Genomic DNA, 17,640 nt, shown 5'->3' with positions numbered 1-17,640 from the left:
TCTCTCTATCACCTCCCTGCCCTGCCAGCCCACTGTTCCTGGGAGGAGGAACTCCTGAGTTCCAATCCCGGTGTAGGGTTTAGATGCTGCCTTGGACAGCCAGTGTTCCTCCTCTTTATGGTTTCTCCTCTCGGTGACTCCCCTACAGTGGAATGGGGGTGGCCGATGGGGGTAAAAGGCAAAAGGGGAAATTTCCCTGGGGAACACTTGGAACCCAGAAGAGGAAGAGGCAGTCATCTTAGGTTATTCCTTCCTGTCTCAGCCCTGGAGTGGGTGGGTGGGGGGTTGTGGGAGGGAGGAGAATGAGCCTGCAGCCAGATGGAAGGAACGGGGTGTGGAAGGAAAGGGAGGGGGTGGATACGTAGATGCGTAGATGCGGGTCCGGTGTTCTGTTTGGTTCCTGCTGCTGGAGGCTGTGACCCTGAGGCCTGGCCCTTCACAGCAGCGGATATAGGGTAGGGTTGGAGCAGAGATGTGACTCTGGATCAATTTGCCTAAAGCCGGCTTGTTAAACACGAGATCACCTAATGACTGGTTTCTTTGAAGATATATTTTTTTAATGTCTGTTTGGGTATCCTTTTATTTTTGGTAACCTAAGGATTTTTACAAACCCGTTTGGCTGAGCAAATTTTATCTCGTGAATAAGTGTTTATCAGATTTGCAGCATTTGATGAATGATGGCATTATTTTGTGCCCTTGTGAGTGTCTTTGTCTAGGGTGACTGTTTTAAGGCATTTTAAGCTCATTTGGGGATAGTACAATTAATCACAATAAATTGATATGCATTACCTAAAGGGTTACCAGAATACCTAAGAATAGAGTTTTAGGTAAAGTGGCCTGTTGTTCGATCTGAATCCTTTTTCTTCTTATTTTCCCAGGAGGTTCCTGGGGCCTGGCCCCCAACACTATGAAGAACCCTTGCTGAGGCCATGAGGGGTTACCATGGCGACCGCGGTAGCCATCCCCGCCCAGCCCGCTTTGCCGACCAGCAGCATATGGACGTGGGCCCAGCTGCCAGGGCCCCGTACCTGCTGGGCTCCGGGGAGGCCTTCTCCACCGAGCCCCGCTTCTGTGCCCCGAGAGCTGGCCTGGGACACCTTTCTCCTGAAGGGCCCCTGAGCCTGAGTGAGGGGCCATCAGTAGGTCCTGAGGGAGGGCCAGGGGGGGCCGGGGTTGGGGGGGGTAGCAGCACCTTCCCCAGGATGTACCCCGGCCAGGGCCCCTTCGACACCTGTGAAGACTGTGTGGGCCACCCTCAGGGCAAGGGTGCCCCCCGCCTGCCTTCTACTCTCCTGGACCAGTTTGAAAAGCAGTTGCCAGTTCAACAAGATGGCTTCCACACGCTCCCATACCAGCGAGGTCCAGCAGGGGCCGGGCCCGGGCCAGGGCCAGCGTCCGGCACTGCCCCGGAGGCCCGCAGCGAGAGCCCCAGTCGCATCCGGCACCTGGTTCACTCTGTGCAGAAGCTCTTTGCCAAGTCCCACTCTTTGGAGGCCCCAGGGAAGCGGGACTATAATGGGCCCAAGGCTGAGGGAAGAGGTGGCTCTGGAGGAGACAGCTACCCCGGCCTGGGCTCTGGAGGCCCCCACACCTCCCACCACCACCATCACCACCACCACCACCACCACCACCAGTCCAGGCACGGCAAGAGGAGCAAGAGCAAGGACCGCAAGGGGGACGGGCGACACCAGTCCAAGGCCGCTGGCTGGTGGAGCTCCGATGACAACCTGGACAGCGATAGCGGCTTCCTGGCGGGTGGGCGGCCCGCTGGGGAGCCTGGTGGGCCCTTCTGCCTGGAGGCTCCAGACGGGTCCTACCGGGACTTGAGCTTCAAGGGGCGCTCGGGCGGGTCGGAAGGCCGCTGTCTTGCCTGCACTGGTATGTCCATGTCACTGGATGGACAGTCGGTCAAGCGAAGTGCCTGGCATACCATGATGGTCAGCCAGGGCCGGGATGGATACCCAGGGGCCGGGCCAGGCAAGGGGCTCCTGGGTCCGGAGGCCAAGGCCAAAGCCAGGACTTATCACTATCTGCAGGTGAGGCTTTGGTGGGGGGTGGGCACGGGGTCCTCAACCTTCACTGGTCTGTCATCCAGGGAGCTATCAGAAGGGTTGGGTGGGAGTCAGTTGTCCCTGTGGTGGAGGCCTGGAGGCAGGGAGGTTCCGCCCTGCCTCACTGTGTCACCTTGAGCCCCTTTTGGGATCTCGCTTTCCCCATTTGTACAACGAGGGAGCCCTTCTATTCTGACATTGTGTGTCAGTGCCAGGAAGACTTCCCTTCGACCTGCTGTTTGGACAAGCTGTGCCGGCCTCTGTCTCCTGAGCTCGGAGGCAGAATGAGGTTGAGGGTAGGCAGTGGACAGGACAGTGTGGCACTCTCTGGCTGCAGCTTCCCTTGAGATTGGAGGTCAGCCGTTGGAAAGCAGCTCTCCTGCCCCTAGGCCTTCTCCAGACCTCTTTTCTGCTTAGATCTGGGTGGTCCAGATACTGTTTGAGTAGGAAGGTCAGTTATTTCCAGAATGTGCCTCTGCTGGAGTATGTCATGCTGGGGTGCCTGCAAGTAGGATGCCATGAGGCCAAGGAAGAGCCCTGGGAGCCTGTCCTGTGGGTTTGCCTGGGCTGGGGACACACTGAAGTCCAAGCCCCAGATTCAACACCAGGGCAGGGCTTCTTGGGAGTGGATGGCACAGGTGATAGCTGGCCTGCTGTCCCCAGCCTGTCTCCCCACTTGTACGGTTTCTGCAGGTGAAGCCAGGAGCTCTGACCCCTTCTGCTTATGGTGTCCTTATCCATCCCACACTGTCCCCTCTCCATCTCCTTATTGAGGTGGGGTCAGGGCTCTTTTCACCATCAACCTTCCTCTTCTCTGCCTCAGGCCCCTCTCCTATCCCCCCTGGCTTGCTTTTTTTTTTTTTTTTAAGTTTTATTTATTTAAGTAATCTCTGCTCCCAACATGGGGCTCAAACTCACGACCCTAAGATCAAGAGTCACACGCTCTTCTGACTGAGTGCACCAGGCGCCCCCCTGGCTTGCTTTCTTGAGGCCTCCCATAGGTTTAGGAGGAAAAGTCAATACAAGTTCTGGAAAGTCCAGCAGACTTGGAGTTATGCCCCAAACCCACATGCCACACATTTAGTCCACAGCCATTCACTCAGTGAGCATTTCCTGGGGGCCGTGGATGCAAAGATGACGACACAGATGTGGCTTGTGAAGAGCTCACGGGGTCGGTGGGATAGACAAGGAAGCGGGTAGCATAGAGCAGTGAGGCTGTGACAGGAGAGAGCCCCGGGCGCCATGGGAGCACAGAGGAGGCATCTCTCCCACCGGGGGTGGTGGCGGCTGGGGGCTGCTCAGTGCAGCTTCGGGGGAGGAGGACTCCTGAGGTGAATCCCAGTGGAGCTGGAGCTGGAGTTGGTCGAGCGCAGAAGTGGATTAAGGGTCTTCCAGGAAGAGACTACGGCATGTTCAGAGGTACAGAGAATTGATCTTGCATGTGTCTTTTGGGTGTCCCCAGCCTTAGGGCTCTCCTGGGTGGAGAACTTACGAGAGAGCTCAAGAGAAAAAATAGGACCACGTGGAAGCAGGAAGGGCCGCGTGGAAGCAGCCAGTAGGGAAGGTGGGAGACTTCTAGGATTCAGGACTTTTGGGTGGCCGCCTCCCCGGGTAGAGAGGTTCTCTAAGCTGGGAATTGAAGGGTCCAGCAGAAAGGGCCAAGGAGGGGACACCACCCCTCCTTCTCCCCCATCTGAGCCCTGGCTGTCCCTGGAGCCTCACTGCCACACCAATGCTCCCTGCTGCTTCTCCAGGGCTGTCCTGACCTCTCTGGGGGCTTCCTTCTTAGCATGCACCTCACAGTGTCCTGCAGAGGAACGAGGAGCCGCAGTGGCTGTGCAGTGGGAGCCCCGCAGTGTGGCAGAGAGCGCCCTGGCTGTCCCATCTGCTGGCCTGCCTCTCTGCAGAGCACAGGGAAGGGATCCCTCAGGGCTTGGGGGTCCAAGGCATCTTAGGATTGCAAAGTCAGAGCCCCTGTGTGGGAGAACTAACAGACTGCAAGGGGCCGTGCCCAAAAGCGGGGGAAGCTGGCCCCATCGGACTAGGTGTTTTTGTTGGATCCTTAACCCTTTGGTTGAGACCCTGTTTCTCCCACTGCGCCAGCTCTCCCTCAACCCTCTCCTGAACCCCTCTTTCTACTGGAACCCTTGTTCCTTTATGGAGTCCCGTCTCCTCCCTGTGTTCCCATCTTCAGAGCAAGCCTCTCCTCACTGAGCCCTGCCCCTCCCTGTGGGTTCCTTCCATCTTGGGACCCCATTCCATCCCTGGGTCACTGTTCTCATTTTGATTTCTGTCCTGTCACCTAGCCTCACCCCCCGAGTCTCTGTCTTTCCCTGAACTCTATGTTCTCCCTGAATCTTGACGCCTCTCAAAGTCTCCATCCTCACCCCGTTCAGCCTGTTCCTTGCAACAGGTGTTTGAAATCTTCCCCACCTGCCCCAGCGCTCTCGCCCATGCCTCTGCTTATACCTCGTTCTTCCCAGTGTAGGCCAACCATCGCAGGCTCCCTCGCCTTCCCGTCAGCCCACCTACAGACTCATCTAGATCCCCAGCCACCCCCGTCCCCATTCTTGGCTCAGAGAGAAAGCTAAGACCACTCATCCCAGGCTAATCCTTCCAGCAGGGCTTGAGCCCATCTCCCCAGGCTTCCCTCTGTCTCTGAACTGTCCCCCTCCCTCCCTCCCCACATTGAAAGACTATCTTTATCTTTATCTTTACTGGCTCTTCTCTTATCCTGGAAGTATGCCCAGGTCTCTCATCCTAAAAAAATCCTTCCTTCTCTCCTTACCCCCTGCCATCTCCTGTCTTCCCTTCATACCCAGGTTCTTAGAGCACAGAGTCTACGTCTGTACTTTCTTTCATTCTCGCCTTTACTACAGTCTGACATCCACATCCCCTGTCCTCTAAAGTGTTCCGTCAGTGGTCACCAGTGGTCTCATGAGAGGTCTCCTTGAAAGGCCCCTTTCAATGCTTATAATAATAATAGCTAACATTTATTGAGGACTTACTATGTGCTGGGCACACTATGTTGGCTTATTTATCCCTCCCCCCAACGCTGGGACGTCAGCATAATTGTCATTACCAATTCACAGACGAGGAAACTGAGAGAGTAATCAGTTTTTGCTTAAGTTCGCCTAGCAAGTGATGGGGCAGAAATTTAAACATGGCTCTAACTCCTGAGCCCGAATCACTAACCTCTGAATGCACTGTGGCATTTGACATTATCAACTCCTTTTATTCTGGAAATGTCTCCTGTTTCCATGACATGGCATTCTCCTGACTTCCCTCCTACCCCTCTGCCCACTCCTTCTCAGGTGACTTCATAGGCTTTTCTTCCTTTCTTTGCAGTCCCCTTTTTAAATGTCACTGAATCCCTCCCCAGCTCTCTTTCTTTCCCCTGGGCTGTTTCATTCACCCCTGTGGATTCGCTGCCGCCCATGACTCCCACGTGTCTGCCTCCAGTCCAGATCTCTCCGCTGAACTCCAGAACCGAACACCCAACCACCCGCTTAGCATTTCACTGCCGAACTTAAGATGCTTAACCCTAACCTATCACCTCTCCCCCAGACCTGTTTCTCTGGGATTCTGTGGCTCAGGGAGCGACAGCACCATCCCCCAGGTCCTCAGCCGGCAGCCTCCCAGTCATCTGCGGCTCCTCCCCGCCCCTTCGCCCCCTCGCCCCCTACGTCTAATCAGACTCACTGATGCTCCTTAACACCTCATTTCCATCTCCTCGTCCCCCTCATTGTCATGGTCTTAATTTAGGCTCATCATCTCTTGCCTGGCTAACAGTATCAGCCTCCTAATTGGTCTCCCTCCTGCCCCTCCATCCCCTGCCCTGCTCCCGGCCCTACACAGTGCATCCCCCCCTTTGGACTGTCAGAGCACTCTTTCTGAAACAAACGTGATGGCACTTGCCTGCTTGGAGCCCTCTGTGGCTCTTCAGAGAGGGAAGGAGGGAAGAGTTGGAGGATTTGGGGTGTCAGGAGGTTAAGAGGAGGAAGGAGAAGGGAGAAGGAGGGGTGAAAGGTGATACGTCACTGCTGGGGTGGGTCAACACAGGTCACTTTGGCCTCGGAGCTTCGTCCTCCTGGTGTATGACCTCGATCAAGTAGTAAGAGGTGCATGAAGAGTGATGAGGCATCTCCTGGAGGGGAGGGGACCGCCGGAAACCTGACCTCTGGCTCTGCTACTGCATGTCCCTGAGCGAGGGGGCTTCAGCTAGCAGAGCGCCTCCCACTGGCAGTGGGGACAGAGGGTCCTGGCTGCTCCATGCAGTAAGTAGGGCCGTGTCAGAGAGACAGAAGCCCCTGTCCCCGCAGGTGCCGCAAGATGACTGGGGGGGTTACCCCGCTGGGGGCAAGGACGGGGAGATCCCCTGCCGCAGGATGCGGAGCGGCAGCTACATCAAAGCCATGGGGGATGAGGAGAGCGGAGACTCAGACGGCAGCCCCAAGACATCTCCCAAAGCGGTGGCCCGGCGCTTCACCTCCCGCCGCTCCTCCAGCGTGGACCAGGCCCGGATCAAGTACGGACAGGGAGGGCCAGGGGTTGGGGTGGGAAGCTGGTACTGGGTCCCTGCGGATGTGTGTGGAGTGCGTACCAGGGGGGTTCCTTGCTTAGGGTTCATCTGGGGAGTCTCGCCCTGCCCCACATGAAGAGGGGTCCCTGGTGATCGCTGCAATCCGAGTGGCTCTTTGGGAGAGTCCCTTTACCCAGGAGTCTCGTGGGAGGATCCCTGGCTGGGGTGGGGGTGGGGGGTTCTGAGGGATACAACCTGCTCAGGGGCCCCTTTCTAGCAGACGCCTGTTCTGAATATGGAATGTTGTCCTTTCCCAGTTGTTGTGTCCCTCCCCGGATCCATCCCCGGAGCTCCATCCCTGGCTACAGCCGTTCCCTCACCACCGGACAGGTAGGGACAGTCCAGCATGCCTCAAGTCCCATACTCAGCCTGTGCCTTAAAATCAGAGGTCCAGCCCACGGAGAGAGCACAGGTCTGGTTCTGGGGGAGCTGGGAAGCCTGCCTTGGGATTCCTGGAGCTGACTCAGACTGGGGGTCTCAGTCACATCCTTCAAAACCACCAGGGGTCCTCAAAGTGATGAGTTTGTAGGGGCGACATCAGGTCTCTGAGGTTCCCCAGCTGTGTCCCGGCCTGATTAGTCTCAGCTCGCGCCGTGTGAAGGGCAGGCATGGTGGTACAGACCGGAGATAGGCAGAGCTGCTGTCGGAGAGATGCCTGCGCTTGACTTCTTCTCCCCCCCACCCCCCGCCCCCCTGGGACTGTTAGTGAGACCCAGCAGAGCCTCTTGTCTTCTCACCTTTAAAATGACAGTAGTAGTGATATTTATCTCAGGGCTTTTGTGAGAGTTCAGTGAGAAAATGTATGGAAACACAGGGTACCTGGCCCCAGATTGGTACTTTATAAATGTGAGTTCCACCCCTAAGTGTAGACTTCGCCCTCAACTAAGCTGAGGCGTGCATGATTACATGCGTGGCACCGATAGCAATTCCAGCTCAGCTACTTACCAGCTGAGTGACCTGGGGCAAGTTATTTGACTCTTTTGAGCCCCACTTTCTCTATTTAAAAATAGGCATCATAATAGTGTTCTTGGCCCATAGCCAGCACTCAGGAAAGGTTAGCTATTTTTACTGTTTGCTGGGGAAAAAGGAATGCAAAAAAGCAAAGCAAAGTGTCCAGATTGGCTCCCATTGTTTGCTGCCGCAGCCTTTGTTACATTTCCTGAATCAGGGAATCTGATTGGCACAGCTGTCTTTTCACATCAGACTAGCCTGTGTTGCGAAAGCCAGCGGTTAATACTCAGTCCTCGTTTTACTTGACCCATCAGCAACATCTAACGCCGACGATGACTCTCTCCTTCTTGAAGCACCATACTCAGTTGGCTTTGAAGGCACCATAACTTTTAGGTTCTCCTGGATTCTCTCTCTGGCTGTTTATGCTTAGTCTTGCCACCGGTGCCTCTCCAACTCTCCAGGATCTGAACACTGGATTTTTCCAGGACTTAGTTCCTGGACTCCTCTCGACACTCACTCCTTAGCTGAGCTCATTCAGGCTCATGGCTTTGAATATTACTGAGGGCCCGATGACTTCCAAATGTGCATCTCCAGCCCCAATCCTCCCATAATTGCCAGGCATGTGCGTCTAACGGTGTATCGAAATCTCACTTGGGTATTTAGTAGACATTTCAAACGTAAGGTTTCCACAGTGGAACTGCTAGTATGCGTATCCTCTTCTCTTTCCCCTACAAAATATCCTGCTCCATCCACTGTCTTCTCCATTCCAGACAATGGCAACTTTATCCTTCTAGGGGCTTGGATCCAAAAGCCTGAAGTCAGTCTTGACCCCTTTCTCTGTCTCACATCCCTCGATCCGGTCCTTCAGCAAATCCTGTTGGTCCCACCTTCCAAGCATATCCAGGATCCCAGCACTTCTCACCACCTCCACTGCCACCACTCCAGTCTACGTCACCATGGCTTTTGTCCGGGCTCTTCCCCTGCCCCCTAAGTGGCCTCCTGCACGTGCCTTCCAATTCATTCTCTCTCAGCACAACCCAGAGCAATCGTTTCAAAATAGAATTGCATTCACTCAAAACCCTCGCCTTACACAGAGGACTTTACTATGACTTCTAAGGCCCTGCATGATGTGGCCCTTGCTACCTGAGTTCCTCTCCTAACGCTGTTCCCTCCCCTCACCCATTCCAGCCACACTGGTCCCCTTGCCACTCCTCTGACCCCACAGGTGTGCTCCAGCTTATTGTCTCCTTCTGTTTTAGGTATGTCTTTTATAAATAGTTCAAGGAATTTATCTTACATCTATTCTGACAATTGCTTGAGGGTTTAGTACATTTATATTTATTGTGATGACTGATATGCCTGGATGTATTTTCTTGTTTTATTTTGTGTCTTTATTTCTCCCGCCTTTTGGGCAATGCTTTTCTACTCCTTTGCTACCTTCTCTTGGATTAGTTTTCTTCATTTTTCTTTATTATTCAACACAGATAGAGACAGCCAGCGAGAGAGGGAACACAAGCAGGGGGAGTGGGAGAGGAAGAAGCAGGCTCCCAGCAGGAGAGCCTGACGTGGGGCTCGATCCCATAACACCAGGATCACGCCCTGAGCCGAAGGCAGACGCTTAACCACTGTGCCACCCAGGCGCCCCAGTTTTCTTCATTTTTCTTACTACCAAATCCCACACTGGCTTGGCAGTTCTATATTCTGTTTTCACTCTTGTGGTCACTCTTGTAATTTTCATGTGCGTACCTGACTTAGCAAAGTCCAAATTTGATGATTTCTTCTAAGGACACTTTTGTTTTGACCACCTCTTCCCTTCTTACCTGTACATGTTGCCTGATATTTTAGTTCCATCTTCTTTTAGCCTCTCCAAATTAATTTTATTATTGTTGCTACATTTTATGGTTTTAGTACGTGATTATGTAGACTCACATTGGTACCTCCCCCCGTACCTTCTTATATTTCATTCCTTCCTTTTAAATATCCTTGAGTAATTTTTTTTTCAGTCAATGTCTGTTAGTAGCAAACTTTGCCTTTAGCAAAAAAATGGAGTCTACCCTCATTATTTAACATAAATCTGCTTATTTTAGAATCTTAGGTCAACATTTCTTTTCTCTCAGCCTTTTGAAGATATTCTTTTGTCATCTGTCTTCTGTTGCTGTTGGGAAGTCTGCAATCAATCTGATTGTCTTTGTGGACGGTTTTCATTTCTTTCTGATTGCTGTTGAGATCTTGTCTTTGATTTTGGTGTTCTGCAGTTTCACTCTGATGTGTGTGTGTGCTCCTTGAATCTAAAGATGAATGCTCTTCATCAAATCTGGAAAATTCTCTCATGGTTACTGTTTGCTGGCACATCTTTTTTTCACTCTTTTACTTTCAACCTACTTGTTTGTGCTTTTTCAAAAAATCCAATCTAACAATTTCTGCCTTTTGAGCGAGGCTTTCTTGTTCATTCACATTTAATATGGTTATTGATATGGTTGGCGTATCCTGTCGTTGTTTTTCCTCTGTTCTTTCTTTACTGTCTTCTTTTGTATCAAATAAATGTTGTAGGGTACCACTTTAATTTCTTTGTTATTAATTCCTTTTTACTATATATTTGAGTTATTAGAGTTGTTCTAGGAATTATAATGTGTATCATAACTAATTAAAACCTAATTAATTCTGGTAAAATATAGAAGCACTGCTCCAGCATATCTCTTTTTTTCCCCTCCCCTCTTTGTGCTATTATTGTCATGTACATTTTCTGTGTATATGTTATAAATCTAACCATTATTACAAAGTAATGATGATGTTATAATAATAGTTTTGTAAAATTTTGTGCCTTTTAAAGAAGTTGAGAGAAAAAGTGAGAAGGGTGTATCTATAGCATCTTTTATATTTGTCATTTCTGGTCTCCTTTCTCTCTTCCTATGGATTTGAGTTACCGTTAAGTGTCACTTCCTTTTAGCCCTGAAGAACTTCCATTAATGTTTCTTGTAAGATAGGTCTGTAACGAATTCTTCAGTCTATATGTATTTGGGAATGTCTTTAATTTTACTTCTTTGTTGAAGAATAGTTTTGCTGGATATAGAATTCCTGGTTGACAGTTTTTTCTTTCAGCATTTTGAATATTCCATTCCACTGCCTTTGATGCTCTGATGAAAAGCCAGTTGTTAATCATATTATTGTTTTCTTGTGCGTGATGAATTGTTTTTCCCTTGCTGCTATTAAGATTTTCTCTTTGTGGCCTTCAACACGTTGACTGTGATGTGTCTGGCTATGGATCTCTTTGTATTTAACCTACTTTGAATTTATTGAGCTTCTTTAATCTGTAGATTAATGTTTTTCCTCACATTGGGAAAGTTTTGAGCTGTTATTTCTTCAGGTATCTTTTTCTTTCCTTTTCTCTCTTCTTTTAGGATTCCCATTACACGTATACTGCTTTGTGTGTTATTATCCCATAGCTCTCTAAGGTTCTATTTGTTTTTATTCTTTTTCTCTCTCCATTTTTCAGATTGGATAATGTATACTGATCAACTTTACTGATCATTTCTAATGCTGAGCCCTTCTAGTGAATTTTTCACTTCATTTCTTGTACTTTTCAGTTCCAGAATTTCCATTTAACTCTTTAAAAAAATTCTGGTTTTTTGTTGTGATTTTTTTATTCATGAAGTCATTGCTGTGCTTTCTTTTAAATCTTTAAACATTACCTTTAGTTTCTTTTAATATATTTGTAACAGCTGCGTTGCAGTTTTTGTCTGATAAATCAAACATTTGGGGATATTGACATTTTCTTGCTTATTTGCATGTCTCATAATTTTTTTGTTGTATACTGAACATTTTAAGTGGTATATTGTAGCAACTCTGGATTCTTACCTTACCTTTTTAAAAATTTTTAAAATTTACAGTCTAGTTAGTTAACATACAGTGCCATATTGGTTTCAGGAGTAGAACTCAGTGATTCATCACTTACATACAATACCTAGTGCTCATCACAAGTGCCCTCCTTAATACCCATCACCCATCTAGCCCATCCCCCACCTCCCTCCCTCCATCAACCCTCAGTTTTTTCTCTATTGTTAAGAGTCTTATGGTTTGTTTCCCTCTCTCTTTCTCTCTCTCTTCCCCCCCTTTTCCCCCTTCCCATATGTTCATCTGTTTAGTGTCTTAAATTACACATATTACACAAATCATAGGGTATTTGTCTTTCTCTGAGTTATTTCACTTAGCATAATAACCTCTAGCTCCATCCACATCGTTGCAAATGGCAAGACTTCATTCTTTTTGATGGCTAAGTAGTATTCCATTGTGTGTGTGTGTGTGTGTGTGTGTGTGTGTGTGTGTGTATACCACATCTTCTTTATCCATTTTTGTCAGTCAGTGGACATTTGGGCTCTCTCCATTGTTTGGCTATTGTTGATAATGCTGCTATAAACACCAGGGTGCATGTACCCCTTCGAATCTGTCTTTTTTTATCCTTTGGGCAAATCCCTAGTAGTGCAGTTGCTGGGTCATAGGGTAGCTCTATTTTTAACTTTTTGAGGAACCTCCACACTGTTCTCCAGAGTGGCTGCTCCAGTTTGCATTCCCACCAACAGCGTAAGAGGGTTTCCCTTTCTCCACATCCTTGCCAACACCTATTGTTTCTTGTGTAGTTAATTTTAGCCATTCTGACAGGTGTGAGGTGGTATCTCATCACGGTTTTGGTTTGTATTTCCCTGCTGATGAGTGATTTGGGCATCTTTTCATCTGTCTGTTGGCCATCTGGATGTCTTCTTTGGAAAAGCGTCTATTCGTGTCTTCTGCCCATTTCTTAACTGGATTATTTGTTTTTTGGGTGTTGAGTTTGACGAGTTCTTTACAGATTTTGGATACTAACCCTTTATCATATATATCATCTGCAAATATCTTCTCCCATTCTGTAGGCTGCCTTTTAGTTTTGTTGATTGTTTCCTTTGCTGTACAGAGAGGATTTTTATCTTGATGAGGTCCCAATTGTTCATTTTTGCTTTTGTTTCCCTTGCCTCTGGCGACATGTCTGGTAAGAAGTTGCTATGGCCTGGTGCCTGGGTGGCTCAGTCACTTAAGCATCTGCCTTCAGCTCAGGTCATGATCCTGGGGTGCTGGGATGGAGCCCCAAGTTGCAGGGAGCCTGCTTCTCCCTCTCCCTCTACCTGCTGCTCCCCCTGCTTGTGCTCTCTCTCTCTGTCAAATAAATAAATAAATAGATCTTAAGAAAAAAAAAAGTTGCTATGGCCGAGGCCAAAGAGGTTGCTGCCTGTGTTCTCCTCTAGGATTTTGATGGTTTCCTGTCTCAAATTTAGGTCTTTCATCTGTTTTGAATTTATTTCTGTGTATGGTGTAAGAAAGTGGTCCAGTTTTATTCTTCTGCATGTTGCTGTCCAGTTTTCCCAACACTATTTATTAAAGAGACTGTCTTTTTTCCATTGGATAGTATTTCCTGCTTTGTCAAAGATTAGTTGACCATAGAGTTGTGGGTTCTTACTTTACCTCTTGAAGATTATTATTGCTTTGTTTATGTGTTTGTTGATCCCTGGACTAAATCTGTAAAATCTGTCTTCCCTGTTAAATGTGTATTCATGAATTTTTTTTTCTTTCTTGTTTTTATTTTTAAGCCTGGTTTCCGAGGGGGTTTGTCCTTGTGTCTGTATAGCTTAGTGTTCAGCCAGAGATTGTGCCCAATAACCTTGAGCCAGAAAGGCTTCTCTCTGCTTATGGTTCTGTGTGTGGACTAGGGAGTACAAACTTCAGGCTGCTTTTCAGCCTACCCTGGATTTTACTTTTTTGCCAGGCTCTCCCTTATGTTACTGCCCCACATGTGCATAGGCTCCATTGGCCAGAGAGGTGTGGGCAGCTCGAGGCCTCTTTGTCTCTGTTGTGCATGCGGTCACCTCTAGTTAACCCGGGATATGTGGAGAGCTTATCAGACCTTCCCTGGCTATCTCATCTCCTGGAACTCCTCTGTCAAATCCCTGCCTAGTCTTTCAGTCCATTGCTTGCCCCAAACAGCGCTGAAATCTCAGCTTAGCAGTGCTGCTGGCTATTCCTCTATTCCTGTTCTCCCTCCAGCTCCCCCCAGCCGCCCCCACCCCCATTCTTGATACTATACGACAATGTTCCAAATTAAGTGAGCCCCTTTTGGCAGTGGCAACGAAGCAGCTGGTTTTCACAGCCTGCCTCACCCTGGTTGAACTATTGCAAGTGATAGAGCTGGGAACTTGAGTCATGGGAGCAGCCCCAGGCAAGGACACCATGGACTCATGCTGTTCAGTAATTTTCATGTATACGTTTCTTTGTTGTATGCCTTTGATTGATTTTTCAGAGTGATGAAGTGGTTGTCTTTGACAGTTCTGTCTAGCTTTATAGCCGTCTTGCCTGACACTCTGTCATGCTTGAAGCCAGGAGTCTGGAAAATTCTCCATCAGTCTAATTAACTCTCCAAATATTGCCGCTTCTATATTCTATCTAGTGTCTCACCTGGAGCTCCTATTAGTTGTATGTGGGACCTTCTTATTCTTTCCTCCATGCATCTTAACCTCTCGTTCATATTTTCCATCTCTTTGCCTCTCTCTGCTGGGTGACTTCCTGAGATGTATCATCTCATTTACCAATTTTCTCTTCCGTTGTGTGTCATCTACTATTTAACTCATTAATTGTGCTTTTAATTTGACTTTTTTTCAGTTCTAGAAATCTGGTTTGGTTCCTTTTAAATCTTTCTAGTGTTCTTTTCAAAGTTTATATTCTCTCCTTATGTTTTCAGTTTTATCTTTTAAGTTTTAGAAGTTTTAAACATGGTTTATTTTATTTTCTTAAAATATTTTATGTATTTATTCATGAGAGACAGAGAGAGAAAGGGAGGCAGAGGCAGAGGGAGAAGCAGGCTCTCTGTGGAGCTGGGGCCCCGATGTGGGACTCAATCCCAGGACCCTGGGATCATGACTTGAGCTGAAGGCAGAAGCTTAACTGACTGAGCCACCCAGGTGCCCCAGAAGTTTTAAACGTAGTTTAAAAGTTAATCTGTTTTAGCTAAGGTAACACTAGCTGCTCTAACAGGTAAAGCTTGCATCCTCGGTGGCTTAACTTAATAAAAGCTTAGCTTTTGTTTATATCACAGTTTGCATGGGTTATCTCTTGCTACACAGCCTATTATCCTCAAACGTAGTGTCTTAAAGCAACAAATCCTTATTATCTCACCATTTCTGTGGGTCAGCAATCTGAGTGCAGCTTGGGTGGGTGCCTTCTGGATCAGGTGACTCACACGGCTTCAGTCAAGGTGTTGGCCAGGGCTGTAGTCGTCTCAAGGCTTGATTGGAGGAATATCTGCTTCCTCACTCACTCGCATGGCTGTTGGCAGGCCTCAGATCCACACTGGCTATTGGCCAGAGTCATCAGTTTTTTGACACGTGGGACTCACCATAGGGCTACTCATACCATAGTAGCTTGCTTCTCCCAGAGCAAAGACCCTGAGAGAAAGAGAGTGTCCAAGATGGAAGCCATAGGCTTTTTGTAATCTCATCTCAGCAGTGACATTCCACGTTCTATTCCTTACGATAAGTCTAGTCCATACTCAAGGTGAGGGGCCTACACAAGGGTGTTAAAGCCAGGAGGTGGATATCATCAGGGGCTACGTCAGGTCTAGTGTACCACATGGTCTGGTGTGAACTCATTTTCAGTGGAACTTTGTGAGAATCCTGAAGAGCCTGGGTTAGGAGTGGGTCCCTCAGAAAATATTTTGCAGTTGCTTCTGTTAGACTATTCTTGGTTTGGGACCATTTTCTGTTAATTTTTAACTTGCAAGGAGGTGTCTGGGCCGTGCAGGCCCACAGGCCCACAGAATCCTGTGTCTATGGGAAGACCAGCTTATGGGTACAAAAATCGTAGGAGATTACCTACTTTTCCCTCCCTCCAATGCCTAGACTGCAGACGAGCTTCTTGTCATCAGTCTGTGCTGATAATTGATTTTTTTTTTAGTCTACCATTCATGAAAGGTTTCCCCTTTCCTACGTTTATGGAGGTTCTCATTCCTAATGCTGTGTTTCATGTGGACCCAACGCCTTACTCCTACACCCAAGTGGCTGTTAATACCTAAGCCCTTTGGTCCCTCCGACCAGCAACCTGTGCCCCCACCTCCCACCACCACTGGGCTGTTTGCAGCACTGACTCACACAGTTAATATGCTGATTTTCCAGTCTCCTCTTTGCTTTTGTCCCCTGGGGACATATTTCGCTTTCTTCTGAGCTCAGCTATGCATATAAAACATTTCTTATATTTTATCCAGTGTTTTAGAGTGTTTTGAAATGGGAGTGATTTCCAAGGTTAGCTAAACCAAAGGACACAGGTAAAGTATACAGGATGTTGTGCAGCCCCCAGACGAACCCACTGACTCTAGCACAGACAATTTTCAGTTATACCCAAGCAAAGTATTTTCTTCTAAATATCCCGCATCCTTGGAAATATTTACTGGTCCTGAGTCTGGCTTGGACAGAGGCTAAGGTTCCCGTTTTCTAAGAGGATCCTTTGACTTTGACTCTACTGAAAGTGGGTCCGAGGGCAGCAGGTTGGGAGGCTGTGCAGGGATAATAGAAGAATTCACAGCACAATGTTACAGTTTTATAATCGTAATACAGTAAAGATCAACACAGATGCAATATTCCTCTGGGAGTCTATACAAGTCTGTGTTTCCCTTGGGTCCTGGTCCCTTGTGGGAACTTCAGAAGCTCCTTTTCTCCAGTAGAGATGGCAAGCATGTGGCCCCAGGGAGTTTCTCATCCTCCCTCTGTCTGCCTTGGATGGAGTTGGTCATAAGAATAGCGTATAGTTGGGATTTCAAGAGCTTTGGAGACCCTGGGAAGGAGAGGCCTCCGAAAGGTATTGTCACTGTGATTTAAGAACCTCTTACTACTAGTAATAGTCCATTATGTTTATTGAGCACCTGCTATATGCCAGATATTGTGCCTAATACTTTACTCACGGGAGAGGCTTGGAGATACAGAGATAAGCTGCAGAATGAGATTCCTTCCATTTGCGGTATCTAGAGGTGAGACCAGAATGCTCTCTCCTGGGGTTAGATCAACTGTCCCGTGCCCCAGGAAGGATCCTCTGAGCGGGATTGGTTCTAGCTGGGGAGTATCTTGAGCCTGGCCTAGAAATAGCAGGAGTTAGGTTAGCTTCTGAGCTTCAGGAAATACCCAGGCACTGCTGGTCCTTCGTACCCCAGGGGTCCAGAGATAGGAAACTGAGAGGTGCACTTGCAGAGGGTTGTGGTGAAAGCCACAGCTGCCACAGGACTGTGGCTTGTGCCACACATGGCACAACTTCACTTCTACAGGATTTTGAGTTGATTTTTCCATGACCCACAATTTCTGTACACTTGTAATGAAGTTCCTTTAGAACAAGCTGTGGAAAGAGGTCCAGACACCCCTTTTTGATTACTGGGCCCACATGGGAACCACTGAATCTGAATTTCCAGGAAATTTTGTCCCTGAGCTTCTAGGCAGCCAAAGCAAAGAGAGGCATATAGTTAGAGAGCCCAGGGTTCAGGTCCTTGGGGTGGAGCTTGAGTTAATGTAGGTTTAAAAGGTCCCCAGCAGATTCTGATTCAGCCTGGCAAAAGAGCCAGGAAACCTGGCATTTGACTTGAGTAAATCGCTTACAAGCTGGGCATTGTTGGTCTATTCATCTGCCCCCTCTGAGCCTTAGTTTGCCCCTCAGTCGAACTGGATGGAAACTTCTGCTCAATTTGAGGTGGAATTTAGTGACATCATGTTACGCGTTGGAGGCGGAGTTATGGACACGTTGAGCTGCATTGTACACGTGGATCAAGCCACTACTTTATCTGTGGATTGCACATAAATATGCCGCCATGACTCCTTCCTGGGAGATGTCACGAGACGCAGCCATGGGACATTTGCTACCACATTTACCATGTGGGTTCTACTGAGGACTTGTCCTCGACTCCATCCACGGGCCTCTACGTAATCACTCGGCGGGGGGGGGGGGGGGGGGAGAGGGGGAGGGATTTCTCTCGGGCTCAGTAACAGGAACCGTTGTGGTTCT

The 17,640-nt window shown here is 48.5% G+C and overlaps 1 protein-coding gene across 1 annotated transcript in view; it reads left to right on the top strand.

Moving 5' to 3' along the window:
- Positions 1 to 892: 892 nt before the first annotated feature.
- The window catches only part of DLGAP3 (DLG associated protein 3), a 39,183-nt gene continuing 22,435 nt past the window's right edge, over positions 893 to 17,640 (top strand). Inside the window, exons 1-3 of the mRNA XM_026516724.4 lie at positions 893 to 2,036; positions 6,374 to 6,579; positions 6,891 to 6,963. Coding sequence (XP_026372509.1) covers positions 930 to 2,036; positions 6,374 to 6,579; positions 6,891 to 6,963 — 1,386 coding nt within the window. The 5' untranslated portion in view covers positions 893 to 929. The remainder of the gene's footprint in view (positions 2,037 to 6,373; positions 6,580 to 6,890; positions 6,964 to 17,640) is intronic.

This window comes from Ursus arctos, unplaced genomic scaffold (genome assembly GCF_023065955.2).
Source record: "Ursus arctos isolate Adak ecotype North America unplaced genomic scaffold, UrsArc2.0 scaffold_32, whole genome shotgun sequence".
NCBI classification, from domain to species: domain Eukaryota; kingdom Metazoa; phylum Chordata; class Mammalia; order Carnivora; family Ursidae; genus Ursus; species Ursus arctos.
This window is presented reverse-complemented; position numbering and strand designations above follow the sequence as displayed.